This window comes from Diceros bicornis, chromosome 2 (assembly GCF_020826845.1).
Source record: "Diceros bicornis minor isolate mBicDic1 chromosome 2, mDicBic1.mat.cur, whole genome shotgun sequence".
NCBI lineage: Eukaryota > Metazoa > Chordata > Mammalia > Perissodactyla > Rhinocerotidae > Diceros > Diceros bicornis.
In genome coordinates, this window is record NC_080741.1 from 54,336,532 (window position 1) to 54,351,994 (window position 15,463).

Consider the following 15,463-nt stretch of genomic DNA (forward strand, 5'->3'; position numbering starts at 1 on the left):
CGGCCCCGAGGCCACCGGGACTGCCGCCAGGGCCGTGCGGGGCGGGGTCCGCTGTGGGGCGGGTGGGCCGGGGGTTGCGGCGTCCCCCGCTACTCACCGTCGGCGGCTCGAGCCGAGTGCCGGGACCGTCGACTGCGGCGGAGCAGGAGCAGGGGAGCGGGCGGCGGCGGCCCGGCCCTGCCCCGCTCCACTTTAACTGGCGGCGCCGGCGCACCGCGCGCTCTCCGCGGCCAGGAGGGAACCGCAGGCGGCTCGGACCCAGTCTGCTCCGGGGCGAGGGCCGGGGCGCAGGCTGGCCGGCCGGGCTCGGGCGGGCGGGGCGCGCGGAGCCCAAGGGCGTGAGCGCAGTCGGTGCACCTGGCTCACTGTACGCACGTGTGCGCGCGGGCCGGCGCGCGCCGCGGCTGCTCGGGCTCTGCCCGCCAAGGGCCCCGAGCCGCTCGGACCCGGCCCATCCCTCCGAGCCCCTGCAGGCGAGGGCGATTCTACGTTCCCCACCCGGGGAGGTGGCGAGGGGCCCGCCTTCTGCCAGGGCGGCAGGGCCGGGGCGGCGCTGTGGGAGGCGGAGCCCGGAGGGGTGGCCCGGGGCGCGGGCATAAGAGCGCGGCGGGAGGCTGGCCGGGGCCCCGCGATGTCGCTAGCGCTGCTGAGCCTGGCCGCGCTGTGCTGGGGTGCCATGGCCCGAGAGCCGGTAAGCCCTCATCCACCCCCGTTTCCCGCTCTCCTGTCCCTCGACCCCAGACCCAGACGGCGTCCGACCGGCCAGCTCACGCTCCTCCGAGGCGTTCGCGGAGGGCCGTCTAGAGGGGGATCGTCTGTACCCTCTGGGGCAGCCCGTCTGGTCCTGGCCAGGCAGGCATTGGGCGTCAGGCTGCTTGAGTCAGGGGCGTGGGAACCAGACAGACCTGGCTCAATGCCACCATGCGCTCTTGATTCAGTCATTTATGCTTACTGACCCTCGGTGTCCTCATCCGTAAAACGAAGGGTAATACCTACCTCACAGGGTCCAGTGAGGGACAGCGACAGGGCCCGGAAGGCAGCAGCAAAGAGCCTGGCACATGGTAGGTGCTCAGTATTGATGCTTGGCATCTTGAGGTCTGCCCACCTTGTGGGGCACAAGAACTGCTTCTTCATTACCGCTTGTCTGTTCTGCCATGTTGATTCTGCTGTGCTGGGGCACTGTGCCCCCGGAGCTGGTGAACTCGTGAATTCTCTGGAAGATTTCATTTCTTCCCCATCCTTGAAGGATGAGGGAATCTTCTGGGTCATTAAAGAAGAAAAAGCTCGTCTGCAGAATAGCATTTGAAACTATATCCCTGCCCTCTTAGTGCAGCATATACCATAAAAGCATGGTGGTTACTTGTTAAATGGTTATGAACAGACAAACCCAGTTCACGTGCTCCCCTGTCTTCAGCTACTCTCCTTGCCCTCTGTCTCAGTTCCGAGGCCCCCTTGCCCTTTCCACAGGGAATTCATTGCCTTTGCAGTAGTTGCTATAAGGCGAACAGTTGGAACTCTGTAAAGTTTAGAGCTGTTGCTTTGCTTCTTCACAAACTCATTTCACTAGCGCTCTGACAAGAACTCAGCTCCCAGTATGGTGGCTTATTTGTCTAAAAAAATGCCTGATGATATCCTTGAAGTTCAGCTATAAAAAGACAAAGATGACCGACTGACGATTTCACCCAAACCCAGATTACTCAAACCGTCAGAAGGCTTGCCTTCTGTTTTACAAGGTGTTTGGAAACGTTGAGGCTGAGAGGGATCAGACTCCAGAGCTGCTGGTCTTATCACACTGGGTCTTGTCACTGGAACTTGCTGCTGCCTAAAAGTTAAATATTTTGGGTCCAGTATTTTATTCTAAAACCAAAGTACTAGTTACTTTTTCTTATAAAAAGACATGAGCAGTTAACTCCAAAGATTTAGTACTGGCTTTTCCAGTACTACTGAATATGAGGATATGTATTATTTTTTTAAAGCTCTTTTAAAAAGATAACGTGATGAGATCACAGTTGCTTTATGATTTTCTAAAGAGCTCAGGTGAATCATTTTGTATTAGAAGAGGCGTGGAATTAGAAGAAATTCTTTTGTATTTTAAAGAATCTGGGGATGGTACTAGGGACTGCATTCATAGCTTTCTTCTGTTCATCATGTTAGCACAGCCAGTCCGTAACCTGGGGAAGATAAATGAATAGACTGTCCTGAAAACCTACAGTTAAACATTAGAGTGTGAAGGGGCCTCCGTGATGGTCCAGAGTCATCCCCTGCTTGTAGCAGGGAAGGCCGAGGCACAGACAGGGGTGGAGACCCATCCCTGGTCTTTAAGTGAGGTGATAAGTGGGCTGGAGGATGAAGTATACTGATGGCTAATCTATGGTCTATCATAGCCTATAATGGGGCAGCTTAGTCTTCCCCAAACTGTGAAGTGGAACCAGCTCAGCTTTTCTTTGAGTGTTTGTCACTTGTATATGAATTTTAGGAAAAAGAGGCTGTTTTGTCTAATTTGGCAAATGAAGCCTTGTGGTTTGCTGGCATTCAATGTGACACTTGGTTTCTTTCTCTCTCGCAGACGATTCAGTGTGGCTCTGAAACTGGTAGGTGCACTAGGGAACAGGTATTTGGGGCTGTACAGTGAAAGGACAGTTGAACTTTTAGGGGGCCTGAATCCAGGCAGTGGGTCATCGAGACCAGGCTCAGGGTGAACCATTGCTTTGTTAGCCGATGTAGATGAAGTCTCTATCTGCCCAAAGCAGAGCTCCCAGTGTTTCCGATGGGCTGGCCTCCTGGCCAGTAAGCGGGACACAGGCGGGGCAGGAATTGCTGTGCAAGGTGGACAGCAAAGCCTGCCACTCCTCGGAGGGAGACCAAGTGCTGTGGGAGGAAGGTCATTTACAGTTAGGAACAGGAAGCAAGTGTTTTAGAGAAGAGGGAGTGTTTGAGATGATAGCATTTGAAGAATAGGTGGGCTTCTGCCCAAGAAACGTGGATTGAAGTGATCTGGAGGAGAGATGGTACCAGCAAAAACTAGGAGGTGGGAAGTGGGAGTCATGTGAGCCAGCTGGCTGGAGTCCAGGCTGAGGCATGAGGAAGGCAGGACTGATCCTAATAAACATGTCAAATACATACATATGTACACAGGCACCTGGAGTGGTCCCAAGTGCTCTGTAGATTGAGGCCAGGGGTTGAGCATCACCTCAGCCATAAAGCACTGAGAAATGTCTGGCCTGCCTTAGCAGGAAGAAGAGATGAATTGTAAATAAAGGATGGATGGGGGGGGTCACTTAGAGCAGATGGCATCAGACTGGGCCAGGGAGGGGACTGTCATGGGCAGTCTCACCTTCTCCTAGGACCGTCTCCAGAGTGGATGGTTCAACATCCTCTGACCCCAGGAGACTTGAGGGACCTCCGAGTGGAACCCGTTAAAAGCAGGATTGCAACAGAGGACTATTCAATTTTGATGAATGTAAGCTGGATACTCCGGGCAGATGGTAAGTTTGCATCAATCAAAGATAAGGCCTAAAGTGCCTACTAAAGCAGAAATGTGCTGACTGTATGACCCATTAATTCCACTCCTAGGCATATGCCCAACAGAATATATACATACATGCACCCAAAGCCATATGCTAGAATGTTCATAGTAGCATTATTCATAAAAGCCAAAAAATAGAAAGCGCTCAAATGCCTGACAGTAGAATTGGAACCACACAACGGAATCCAATACAGCACTGAGCATGAACAAGCTATAACTAGACGCAATATGGATGAATCTCACAAACATAAGAAGTCAGATTCAAGAGAGTTCACATTCACATCTGAATGCATGCCTATAGCTGTACCTACCGTACGATTCCATTAACAGAAAGTGCAAAACAGGCAAAACTCATCTAGGCAGCTAAGCGTCAGGACAGTGGTTCCTCTTGGGTGGGGAGTGACTGACAGAAACGTGAGGGGCACTCCTGGGGTGCCTCTTGTCCTGGGTACTGGCTACATCAGTGTGAAAACACATGAAGTGGTACACTTAGGATGTGTACTTTTCTGTATGTTATGTTGTTTCGTGGAAGAAAACAGAGTAAGGCCACAGATGATTCCTCCAAGTTTAGGAAAAGTGCTGGCTTAGGTAGATTACTTTTCCATTTCCCAAATCATGAAAGTCCCGGCATTTCCCCAAGGCAGCTTGTGAGGTCTTTCGATGAATGAATCCTAAAGCCCACGTTGGTGGTTTTCCCCCGCTAAATTCAGTTAAATTCCATCCGGTCAGGAATCTGGGAGTGCCAGGCACAGAGAGGCAAGTTGGCTACATCCCTGCCCAACAAGATTCTTAGAGGGCAGGGGAGGCAGACACAGGCACAGGCCCAGTGTCAGGGGAATCCCGGAAGGAGCAGTGCTCCATCTGAGTGGGATGGGGGCAGAGAGGAGTGAGACCACTTTAAATTAGATGATGCAAGAAGGCATTTGGCCCCATACCTAGCACGGGGTGAGCTCTTGTATGTTAGCTGCTGCTATAGGCGTGAGTTGGGCCTTAAAGGAGTAAGCCCTGGAGAGGTAGAGAATATGAGGAAAGGGCATTCCAGGGAGAAGGATCAGCACGGATAAAGGTGGAGTCAGAACAGGCAGGTTTGGTGATGACACTGGAGGGCCTGCGTGGTATTCCCCATGGCAAGACTGTTCCTCTTAAAAGACACCCAGAATAGTGCAGAACTAGAGTCAGCTTTGCAGGTACCCTGTGAAATTCAGGCTCACCTGTGAGGAGGGAAGAGCTTGGGCTTTGGATTTGAATCCATGTTCTGCTGCTGAGCTTTGTATGCTTAGGCAAAGCTCCCTGAGATTCCTTGAGCCTCACTCACCCCTCTGTGAACTGGGGACAGTAACGGGGCCCACCTTCTAGGGCTGTTGTGAATACGAACTGAGATAAGGCATGTGAACTGTCTGCATCAAGTCAGCCACATAGTAGGTGCTAAATAAACAACTGTCCTCTTGCCTGTCTCGGCAGCCAGCATACGTTTTTTGAAGGCCACCAAGATCTGCGTGACAGGGAAAAGCAACTTCCAGTCCTATAGCTGCGTGAGGTGCAATTACACAGAGGCCTTCCAGACTCAGACCAGACCCTCTGGCGGTAAAGTAAGCACAGTGAAGCCCTTGGCTAATTGTTAAAGCTAGGCCCTTTGCTTGGGGAGCATGGATGATGTGCTGCACACTCAGGCTGGTGAGCAGCTGCAACTTGGAGCTTGGAGCAGGATGCCTGGGTTCAAATCCCATTTTTGGCCACTTTGCTGTGCGCCTTGGGCAAGTCAGCATCTCTGGGCCTCAGTTGCCCCATCAGCAAAGTGAGGGGAGCTGAACTTAAATTATATCCTACCTCTAAAATTTGACATTACTCTGATTCTGAATTACATTGGCAAATTGTGTGGGGTCCACTCCCTTAGTAGAATTGGCTAGAGATATAAATTTCAACAGTAAGATAAGGAATGAAATTATAAATGAAATGGGCAATACACAAAGGAACTACGTTTCTGTGTTGCAGTCTTCTGGAAATTCAGGGGTTCCTTGCTTTGCCTTTCAGTGGACGTTTTCCTATATAGGCTTTCCTGTGGAGCTGAACACGCTCTATTTCATCGGGGCCCATAACATCCCCAATGCAAATATGAATGAAGATGGCCCCTCCATGTCTGTGAATTTCACCTCACCAGGTAAACTGCAATCTTTGGTTATTCTCTGTCTTGCTGGGACGCTCGCTTTGGGGTATGTGGTTTGGTACAGAGAGGCCAGGGTATCTTGGACAAGGCATTTGGCCTTGCTCAGACTCAGTTTCCTCATCTGTCATACGGACACAATAGGAAATGCACCTCACTCACAGAGTGGGGGAGAGGATTAAGTCGGGTAAAATGTAGGAAAAAGCCCATTCCTGTGTGTCAGGCACTGTGCTGAGCACTTGACATATATCATCTCACTTAAGCCTCCAGCAACCCCAAGGTTAGGATAGCCCCATTTTACAGATGGAGAAATTGAGAGCTTAAGTAACTTGCCCTGTGTTACACACACAGTAAAAGTGAAGCTGGCTTTCAAACTCTGGTCCTTCTTCACCAATGCACTTTAGCCACCGTTTACGTCACTGATGCAAAACGTTTGTTCCAGTTTCGGCTTCCTAGCAGGCTGCATTGTTTGACAGTGTGTGGCTGAGTCTCTGAAGATCCACGGACTCCAGTAGGCTCATCCTCTGGGCTGTTGGTGAGAGGCAGCGCGGTGCTGAAGTGAATGCTGGGTTCTTTCCTCTGCTCTGTGACACGATCAGCTTTCTAGTGTCACACTGCAATGTCATGCATGGGGCTGTGGCGAGGATACGAGGGGATCATGTGTGAAGGGTCCAGCACAGTCCCTGGCTGCAGCAGTTCCCACGCCACCCCATCTAGGCTGGGCAACCTGTTCTGTACCCCACTCTTGTCCTCTGTCTCAGGTGAAGCATCGAAGCCAAATGGGGCAATTTCCAAATTCATTGTTGTTCTTTGAGATTGTGGTCCAGCGTATTCTTGGTGCCACATCATTTACTACACAGTAGTTTCCAGCTTTCTTTTTGAGACCAAGCTTCATTTTTAAAAATATAAACGTTTTTATATTGGAATAATTTTAGACTTACAGAAAAGTTGCAAGGATAGTACAAAGAGTTCCCACCTCTTACTCTGTTTCCCCTATTGTTAACATCTGAAGTTACCACGGTACATTTGTCGAAACTAAGAAACTAACATTGGTACACTTCTATTAACTAAACTCCAGACTTGATTTGGATTTCGCCTGCTCTTCCATTAATGTCCTCTTTCTGTTCCAGTTGCATTTAGTCTCTTATCTGCTTAGTTTCCTCTGGTCTGTGACAGTTTCTTAGTCTTTCTTTGTTCTTCATGACCTCAGCAGTCTTGAGGAATACTGGCCAGGCATCCTGTAGAATGCCCCCATCTGGGTTTGTCTGCCATTTGTCTCATGATTAGACTGGGGATATAGGCTTTGGGAAAGAGTACTGTGGAGTTGAAGCACCCTTCTCATGGCATCCTGTCAGGGATGGTGACGTCCACACAACATCATGGTGGTGGTCACCTTCATTGCTTGGCTAAGTGGTGTCTGCCAGGCTTCTCCATGTAAATCTACCATTTTTCCTTTTCCCAACTCTAGTTTTTGGAAACAAGTCACTAATGCTACCCTACCCTGGGGTGGGGTGGATTAAGCTCCACTTCCTGGAAGGGGCAGTGTTTACATATATTACCAAGCCTCATTTTCAAAGGATGGTTTGAGTCTTCTCCTGGGGATCATAGATAGTGTTTTGACAAAGGTTGTATTTAAATTAGACTCTAGTTATCACTTCATGGGTAGATAATCTTCAGTTTAACAGTAAAATGTTAGTGTCCCATTTAAATTTGCTTCTTAACCCACATCTTGAATGTTCTGGCAATTCGTCACAAGTGTGGTAAGCATATGTGCATGCACACTTGTCAGCAAGGGGGCAGAGCAGAGATACCTTTTTCTAACATGTAAAAACTTTCATTCAAATTTCCAGGGTGCCTAGACCACGTAATGAAGTACAAAAAAAAGTGCATCGAGGCAGGTAAGTAAATACAGCATTTGCTTTTGTTCTTAGAAGAAACTCAGAACTTGGGCCAGCACAGCTCAATCCATCTTGCACGAAGAAACTGAGGCTTAGAGCAGGGGAGCTGTGTATGCAAGCTGCTCAGACAGTGAAGGTTGATCCCTGGCCAGTGCTATGCCCACTGCATCAGGCAGTCTGTCCAGGGAAGGACAGACTCTTAGTAGGTTATGTAGTGAGCAGTAGTCACAGAAAAACACTCCACTCCCTTGGTTAAACATTTTAGCCCAAACTGCACTTACAGTGGTGTGATCAAAGGCCCTTCCTTCCTGACCGAAGAGGAATCTGTAAGTGCTTCCACCTGCTCGGACACCAGTACCACTGACCTGTGGCCATGAGAACCCTGAGAACCTTCTGTTTGGATTAGCAAACATTCAAGGTGGGAATGTTAGCTAAAGTAATGACCTAGAAGTATGCTTTCAACCTGAGTCCTCACAGGGGTTCACTTCTCACAAGCTAGACTATTAGAACCTGCCCCTACCCTTGAACTTTTAAATAAGCCCCTTCAGGATAATCCATCCCAAGTGTCCAATTTCCAAGAATTTTACAAGGATTTGTGTAAATTTCTGGGTAACGTAGTCTTAGGATGCTGATGAGGCTAGTGGTATCTGGGGGAATTGGTCCCAATCTTTTAGGCACCCCACCCCACAAGGCATCCCTGTGTACCCTGTCAGACTGAGCTGCACATGGTCTCCTTGTTGGAAGGCAGACTTGGGCGTTGTGCTTCCTCACTTGCCTTCTGCCAAGAGAGAGATGGATAATTGAGGACACTGTGGGTGTGAGGAGCTCTGAGGGCCTTCAATCAGTCCCAGACCTGAGCTCCTAAAGACAGTTCTGGGCTAGGGCTTGAAACAGTCTCCTAGGTGGAGAAAATGGTGCATGCCATTATATACCATGTTCCTGGAGGTGAACCGAGAGCTGATTTGCAAGTCACATAAATGAAACAACTGACATTTTCTCACAGAGTAGACCTGTCAGGGTATCCTCTAAGCTATAAGGCATTTCCTTTTTTCTTCACATCCAGTAAAGCCAGCAGAATGGTCTGATGGAGGAAACTCCTGGAACCCAGGATGTCCTAGGAGTTGTAGTCCTGATCCTAAATTCACCTGCTCTGTAATCTTAGACCTGTGGCTCCTTCTCCCCACCCTGGAAAGGGGAAAATACTGACCCCAGCCCTTAACTCAAAATGGATGTTGAGAATAGAGTGAGTGGTGGAACCCACCACCCTCAGCCCACGGCTCTTTTAGGAAAGCAGTGACACGGGACCCCTAAACTTTCTTGGGCACAGGTACTTTGAGATTCTCAATGACGAATAAAAGTACACTGTGTAGTAGAGTCCATATCTCTTGGTTGTGGGCCTGAGAACTTGGGTTTATTTCTGTCAAGGCCTTTTGGGAACTTGGATGAGGGAGGAGTCGGCAACTTCATCCATGTGATTCTCTCTCGACTCACAGGAAGTCTGTGGGATCCAAACATCACTGCTTGTAAAAAGAACAAGAAGACGGTAGAAGTGAATTTTACAACCAGTCCCCTTGGAAACAGATACATGGCTCTTATCCAAAATAACACTGTAATTGGGTTTTCTAATGTGTTGGAGGTACTTTTTTTCCCTTCATTTCCTTAACACCCACCCCTATCCTCAACCTCCTGCTTTCCTTACCTTGTTAAAGAAAAATGTAGACACTGTAGGATTCCCTAGACAGGCTCTTTTGAACTGTCTATTGTCCAAATGTGCTGGGCTATTTTGATTAATTCAACAAAGAAAAACAAACCCCTGGGGGCATCCCTGGAAATGTCCCTGTGAATCTAAAACCCACCAAAGGTAGAGGTTTCAGAAGTATGACATGAATCCTCATTCACACATATTCAGTCCAGTGACCTGAAAGTCAGTTTGGGGAGCGCAGTATCTTCATTGGCAGCCTCACTCATGTGGCTCATAATTGTTGATTGTGTCTCACTTGTCTGCACCAGAACAAACTAACTCGCGCTTCTGTGGTGATTCCAGTGACTGGGGAAAGTGAAGGTGCTGTGGTCCAGGTAAAGTTTAACGAGGCGCTTTGGGGAGGGGACGGGCCCTGGAAGACTGACTGCTCCACCACTGATTGCTTTTGATGAGTCCTTTCAGAGAGAGCGGCTGCATTCTCCCGCAGTTCACTCCTCCCAGCAGTCTCGCATGAAGTGATGTTAATGGGGAATCCTGGTCTGTCTTTACAGTGGTGAGCTCAGGAAGCTGACCAACAATCATGGTTCCTATTGCTTTTATGAGTGGCTGTTGACTTTCCAAAGTGCTTTTATTTCCATTTTTTTTTGTCACAGAGCTTCAGAGTAATTCTGGGACAGGAGTACCATTTTATTTTCCCAAGCTTCAGTTTTAAGTGCAAAATAAAGCAACAAAGGATTTGAAATCAGAAGGTTTGGGTTCCCAGTCAGTATATGAACTTTAAAGGGCAGCTGCCTGTCCTCTCAGGGCCTCAGGAAGTTGGACTAACACATGCTCTCAGGTCCCTTTCAACTCTGAGTTTATGATGTGGGACCAGGGAGGGTCCCAGTGGGACACAGCTACACCCAAGATATAGGGAGCTTTTGTTCATTCCCTGGAACAGAAACGCAGTGCTCAGACACGCCAGAGGGAGCGATACCTGTCAGCGTATTATGACTACACCCCTTTTCCAGGGAATCAGACTTTCCTAGTGCCAGGGCACTTACCCGTCAATAGGAGCTCTACTGCTCTGTTTTTTTAGAGGAAATATTTGTGTATGTATTAAGGCCTGACCTAACCCTTTTAGATAAGGAAATTAACATGATAGCAACATGTACAAAGTTTAGGTTCACAACCCAGGAGTCTCAGAAGGCATTTTGGTCTTGGGTCATGGGTTTGGAGTTTAGGGCTTTGTTCCAGTAGTGTAACCAAGGAAAAAAATGTCCTATTACAATGCTGGAGGGTGGGGTGTGAAACCAGAAAAAAAGGGAAGAGAAGTTTGGGTGGAATTAGATAATGCTGATTGGACTTTCTGAGCCTCTCTCATTTTTCCTTAGCTGACTCCGTATTTCCATACTTGTGGCACCGACTGCATCCGACGCAGGGGAACTGTGGAGCTTTGCCCACACACAGGAGCCTCCTCCCCTCAGGATACCAGTAAGTGCCTGGTCATCTCACAGGATGACCAGAGGCTCAGGACATGAAGGTCCCACCGTCACATCACCATTCAACATGTGACAGGGTGTGTGTGTAGGAGGGTGGAGTGTGAGGGAGAGCGTCCCTGCCTGTGTACGCTGAACTGGGGTGCAGGGAAAGATGTCAGTGCTGCCCCAGAGAGCCTGTAATCTGAGTAGTAATGATGGCTTTATTTATAAAATCACTCAAGATCCTTTATGAAGCAGGATATACACAAGAGGGGAAAAAAATAAACAGTGGAAAATGGATGTTCAAAGTGCCACAAGGATCTGGTGAAAAAAGTAAACAGAATAAATGAACTGAGTATATAAGGGAATGTGCATTGCACTGTGTTTTGATTTTCTTATCAGTCTCAGTGGCCCAGGCCTAGCTGTTACTGTAACCTGATGTGGTCAAGCCACCAACATTTGGATAACAAATTAGGAACATTGGCACCAAAAGACACGCCTCACTGGTGCTTGAGAGCAGCATGTTCTGGAAAATGTGTCTCTGGATTTAAAGTTGTTAGTTCTTTCATTACAGATGGACAAAGAAAATGTTTCTGGAGCTAGCCCAGAGGTGGGGTCAAAAGTTGGAAGGTGTCATTCTTAGAAACTCAGCCAAACCAACTGAAGACAACCCAGGTGCCTAACAATCCTGACTTCGGTGTGGGCACAGCGCCTATGGACTCCTGAGCACTTTGTGTGCTTGACCTTAGCTGACTGACATTCCTGTGAGGGGGTGGCATTATCCCCACATTTGTCAATCTGAGAAAACAGCCTTTAAAAATGGCATCTATGCGTACTATATTTAAGCAACTGTGCCCAGAATAACATGAATTTGTCAAAGAACAAAAAAAAAAAGAATGTAAACTTTGGATTACCACAGTGAAAATGCCTGTGTATGTGTGGAGTAAGAAGCCAAAGTGATTTTAGAGGACTGTTCTTAACCACCTGGGTCCCATATCCATTTTGAGAATCTAATGCAAGACCTGGACACTCTACAGCATACAGCAATGTGCAGAACCCCTAGAAATATACTGACCCTTGATTTTAAAGGGATCTAAACTTCTACAAAATATAGAGTAAAAATCTTAGTTTCCAAACAGGAGATAAATTTGGTTTTGTTTTGCTGAAGGTGAATAAGCTTTGTTTTCCCCAGGCAGAAGCGTGCTGGGTGGCTGGCTGCCTCTTCTCCTCCCAGCTCTGCTGGTGGCCACATGGGTGCTGGCGGTCGGGATCTACCTTATGTGGAGGCATGGTAAGGGTTAAATTCGGTTCTTTAAAGAAACCTGAATAAGGAAATAACACTTTGAATTTATTTTTAATTTATTTATTTATTTTATTTTTTTGTGAGGAAGATCAGCCCTGAGCTAACATCCATGCCAATCCTATTTTTTTTTTTTTTGCTGAGGAAGACTGGCCCTGAGCTAACATCTGTGTCCATCTTCCTCCACTTTATGTGGGATGCCGCCACAGCGTGGTCTGACAAGCGGTGTGTCAGTGCGTGCCTGGGATCCGAACCCGGGCCACCAGCAGCGGAGCGCGTGCACTTAACCACTACACCATGGGGCTGGCCCCTACACTTTGAATTTTTTTAAAGGAGATTCCTCTAGAGGCAGTCACATGTTGGCATTAGACAGGAGTTAGACAGCATTTACTTAATGCCATAGAGCTCTCCTAAAAAGACTGATCTAATGGCTCGCATCTGCCAAGACAAGCAAGAATCTGGACCTCCAGATCTGGTGACTATCACCCGTTTTATTTTTACCATTGAAGCATCTAAAGTACTGAAATGCGGCCAGCCCGGTGGCGCAGTGGTTAAGTTCGCACGTTCCGCTTCAGCAGCCCAGGGTTCGCCCGTTCGGATACTGGAGCGGACCTACTCACTGCTCATTAAGCCATGCTGAGGCAGCATCCCACATAGAAGAAATAGAAGGACTACAACTAGGATATACAACTATACACTGGGGCTTTGGGGAGAAAAGAAAGAAAAAAAAGAGGAAGATTGGCAACAGATGTTAGCTCAGGGCCAATCTTCCTCAAAAAAAAAATTTTAAAAAGTACTGAAATGCGGCAAAAGACAGCTAATAATGAACTGCATTTTACCTGTGATAGGTACTCTATGCTAGTTCCTACTTTTTAAATATAATTCTTCCAAGGCATAAGAACAATGCTCACTTGGATTCAAATACACTAAGGACCTTGGCAAATCTAAAACACTGAGGATCTGAATATAGAAATTGAGGATTTGAATACAGAAATCAGAGTATTTATATGGATACACAGCTAGAGGGAAGCCCACTGAAAACCTCCGCTTCTCTTCTCCACATGGAGATAAGGAAATATAAATGCAGCCTTTGAGCTATTTGTGACGTTGCAGGTATAACAAGACTAACCTCATGATCTAAACTAAGCAAGCCATGTAGAACTTTGACCTTGGGAATACTTAAATTTAGAAGATGTTTTTTGGCCTGTATTAGTTACAGTACTTTCATATATAGTTTCTGTTCTATAGCACAGAATTCCAGTTAAGTTCCAGCTGAAATGGGGTACCACTTAACCTATGGAACGATAAAGAAACTCTGCCCCCCTGCAGGTAGAAGATGGAACAACTACTGAGTTGACCCAACTCAAAACATGATGTGAAGGGCAGAGATCATGTGTCCCTGTTTATGTATGGCACTAAAAATACTAAAGTTACAACAACTTACCTAAAACAAAGTATGTTAAACCTAAACAGTTTCTATGAATTTATCTGAAAAGATATGGCTTGATTAAGAGGACTGATTTAGTGATAGGAATTTAGAAAATACATCTTTTAAAGCATCTTTAAGGTTTAAGCATCAGTGTGTTTCAGGTGATGTGCTCAAAAGGAACATCAGGGTATTTTCCTCTCTGGCAGTAACAACGTCTCTGGTGCTCAGCTGACATTCCCTAGCAAGGGATCATTTATCAGCGATAGTTTACACTAGAGTGAAAGCCTGCCATTTGCTGTTCATAAATAACAAATGCTTTTCTGCCCCCACAGAGAGGATCAAGACGGCTTCCTTCCCTACTACCACACTGCTACCCCCCATTAAGGTTCTTGTGGTTTACCCATCTGAAATATGTTTCCATCACACAGTTTGTTACTTCACTGAATTTCTTCAAAACCATTGCAGAAGTGAGGTTATCCTCGAAAAATGGCAGAAAAAGAAAATAGCCGAGATGGGTCCAGTGCAGTGGCTTACCACTCAGAAGAAAGCAGCAGATAAAGTCATTTTCCTTCTTTCTAATGATGTCAATAACGTGTGTGATGGTACCTGTGGCAAGAGCAAGGGCAGCCCTCATGAGAACTCCCAAGACCTGTTCCCCCTTGCCTTTAACCTCTTCTGCAGCGATCTGAGAAGCCAGACTCACCTGCGCAAATACATGGTGGTATATTTTAGAGAGGCTGATACCAAAGACGATTATGACGCGCTCAACGTCTGCCCCAAGTACCGCCTCATGAAGGACGCTACTGCTTTCTGCACAGAACTTCTCCACGTCCAGCAGCATGTGTCAGTGGGAAAAAGGCTGCAAGCCTGCCACAACAGATGCTTTGCCTTGTAGCCCACCCATGAGAAGCAAGAGACCTTGAAGCCTTCCTACCCCTCCAATTACAGGGAAAAAAGCATCTATGATGATTCTGAAGTTTACTATACAGGCTACTTGTAGGGAAGATTATACACATACACACACACAGACACACACACACACACCTGCTTTAGCAATAGGAATAGGGAGGAATCATAACTGAATACATATGCCTTAGCCTAGTAATTTAAACTTTTTATGCCAACAAAATTGTTAAAAATGTTAACTACTTGTAGCATTAACTAAGGAATGGAGACTAAATTTATAATTATAAAGCTAAATCAATTTCATACCTAAAAATCAAGAATAGTTATAACATAAACTATAACCATTGTGATAATGCAATGATAAAGCACCTTCCAGCCAAACATCCAGTCTTGAATAATCCATGCACTGCACCGTAGGTAGAATTATTTAGCTCGGTAACATTTCTAAATTTAATTAATGAATACCAGATTTAACAAGCACTCGCTAAGTCACTCAGTAACTTCTTAGGTGAAAAACCCTCTATTATACACACACGTCTTTATTTTTAAGATAACAAAAACAGGAAATAACAAGCTGAATCCATCTTTGCTGACCAGATGACCTAGTATATGTGTAACCACTTGTATTATTTGGTATTTGCACAGGACCTTCCCTCTCTGAACTAGAGTCACGTCCTGTCTGACCCTTGTACCGGTGACTTTAACATGAACACCAAAATACCTTACATGCAGACCTGATGTCTACTTTTGCCCAAAGTTACCTATTAGAGGTCACTGTCAGAGTTCAGAGTTTCTTGGTTATTACATAACTTTTCATGTTCAAAACAAAAATAATTCCTGTTGTGTTGGAAGTTAGCCTTCTTGAAGTAATCTTTTTGTAACTGAGTTATTATAATGGTTTACTTAAGTAAAAACAGAAACTACCAGAGTTACAGAACACAGAGATACGTGGTATTTTAAGCCTTCCAACTTTTTATTTTCCTAAAAGCATCTTTTTCTTACTGCAGAGGTCACCAAAAGGTTATTACATTAACATACGTATTTTTCTACGAATGCTTGTCTCTTTCACACAGTGCAATCA

At 46.6% G+C, this 15,463-nt stretch overlaps 1 protein-coding gene across 1 annotated transcript; it reads left to right on the forward strand.

Moving 5' to 3' along the window:
- Positions 1-631: 631 nt before the first annotated feature.
- IL17RB (interleukin 17 receptor B) lies at positions 632-14,491 on the forward strand. The gene is made up of 11 exons (XM_058549753.1): positions 632-691; positions 2,567-2,591; positions 3,345-3,485; positions 4,988-5,115; positions 5,558-5,684; positions 7,538-7,585; positions 9,079-9,222; positions 9,588-9,661; positions 10,661-10,764; positions 11,944-12,038; positions 13,809-14,491. Exons 1-11 carry the CDS (start codon positions 632-634, stop codon positions 14,369-14,371), a joined length of 1,509 nt encoding a protein of 502 aa, XP_058405736.1. The 3' UTR covers positions 14,372-14,491.
- Positions 14,492-15,463: the final 972 nt, after the last annotated feature.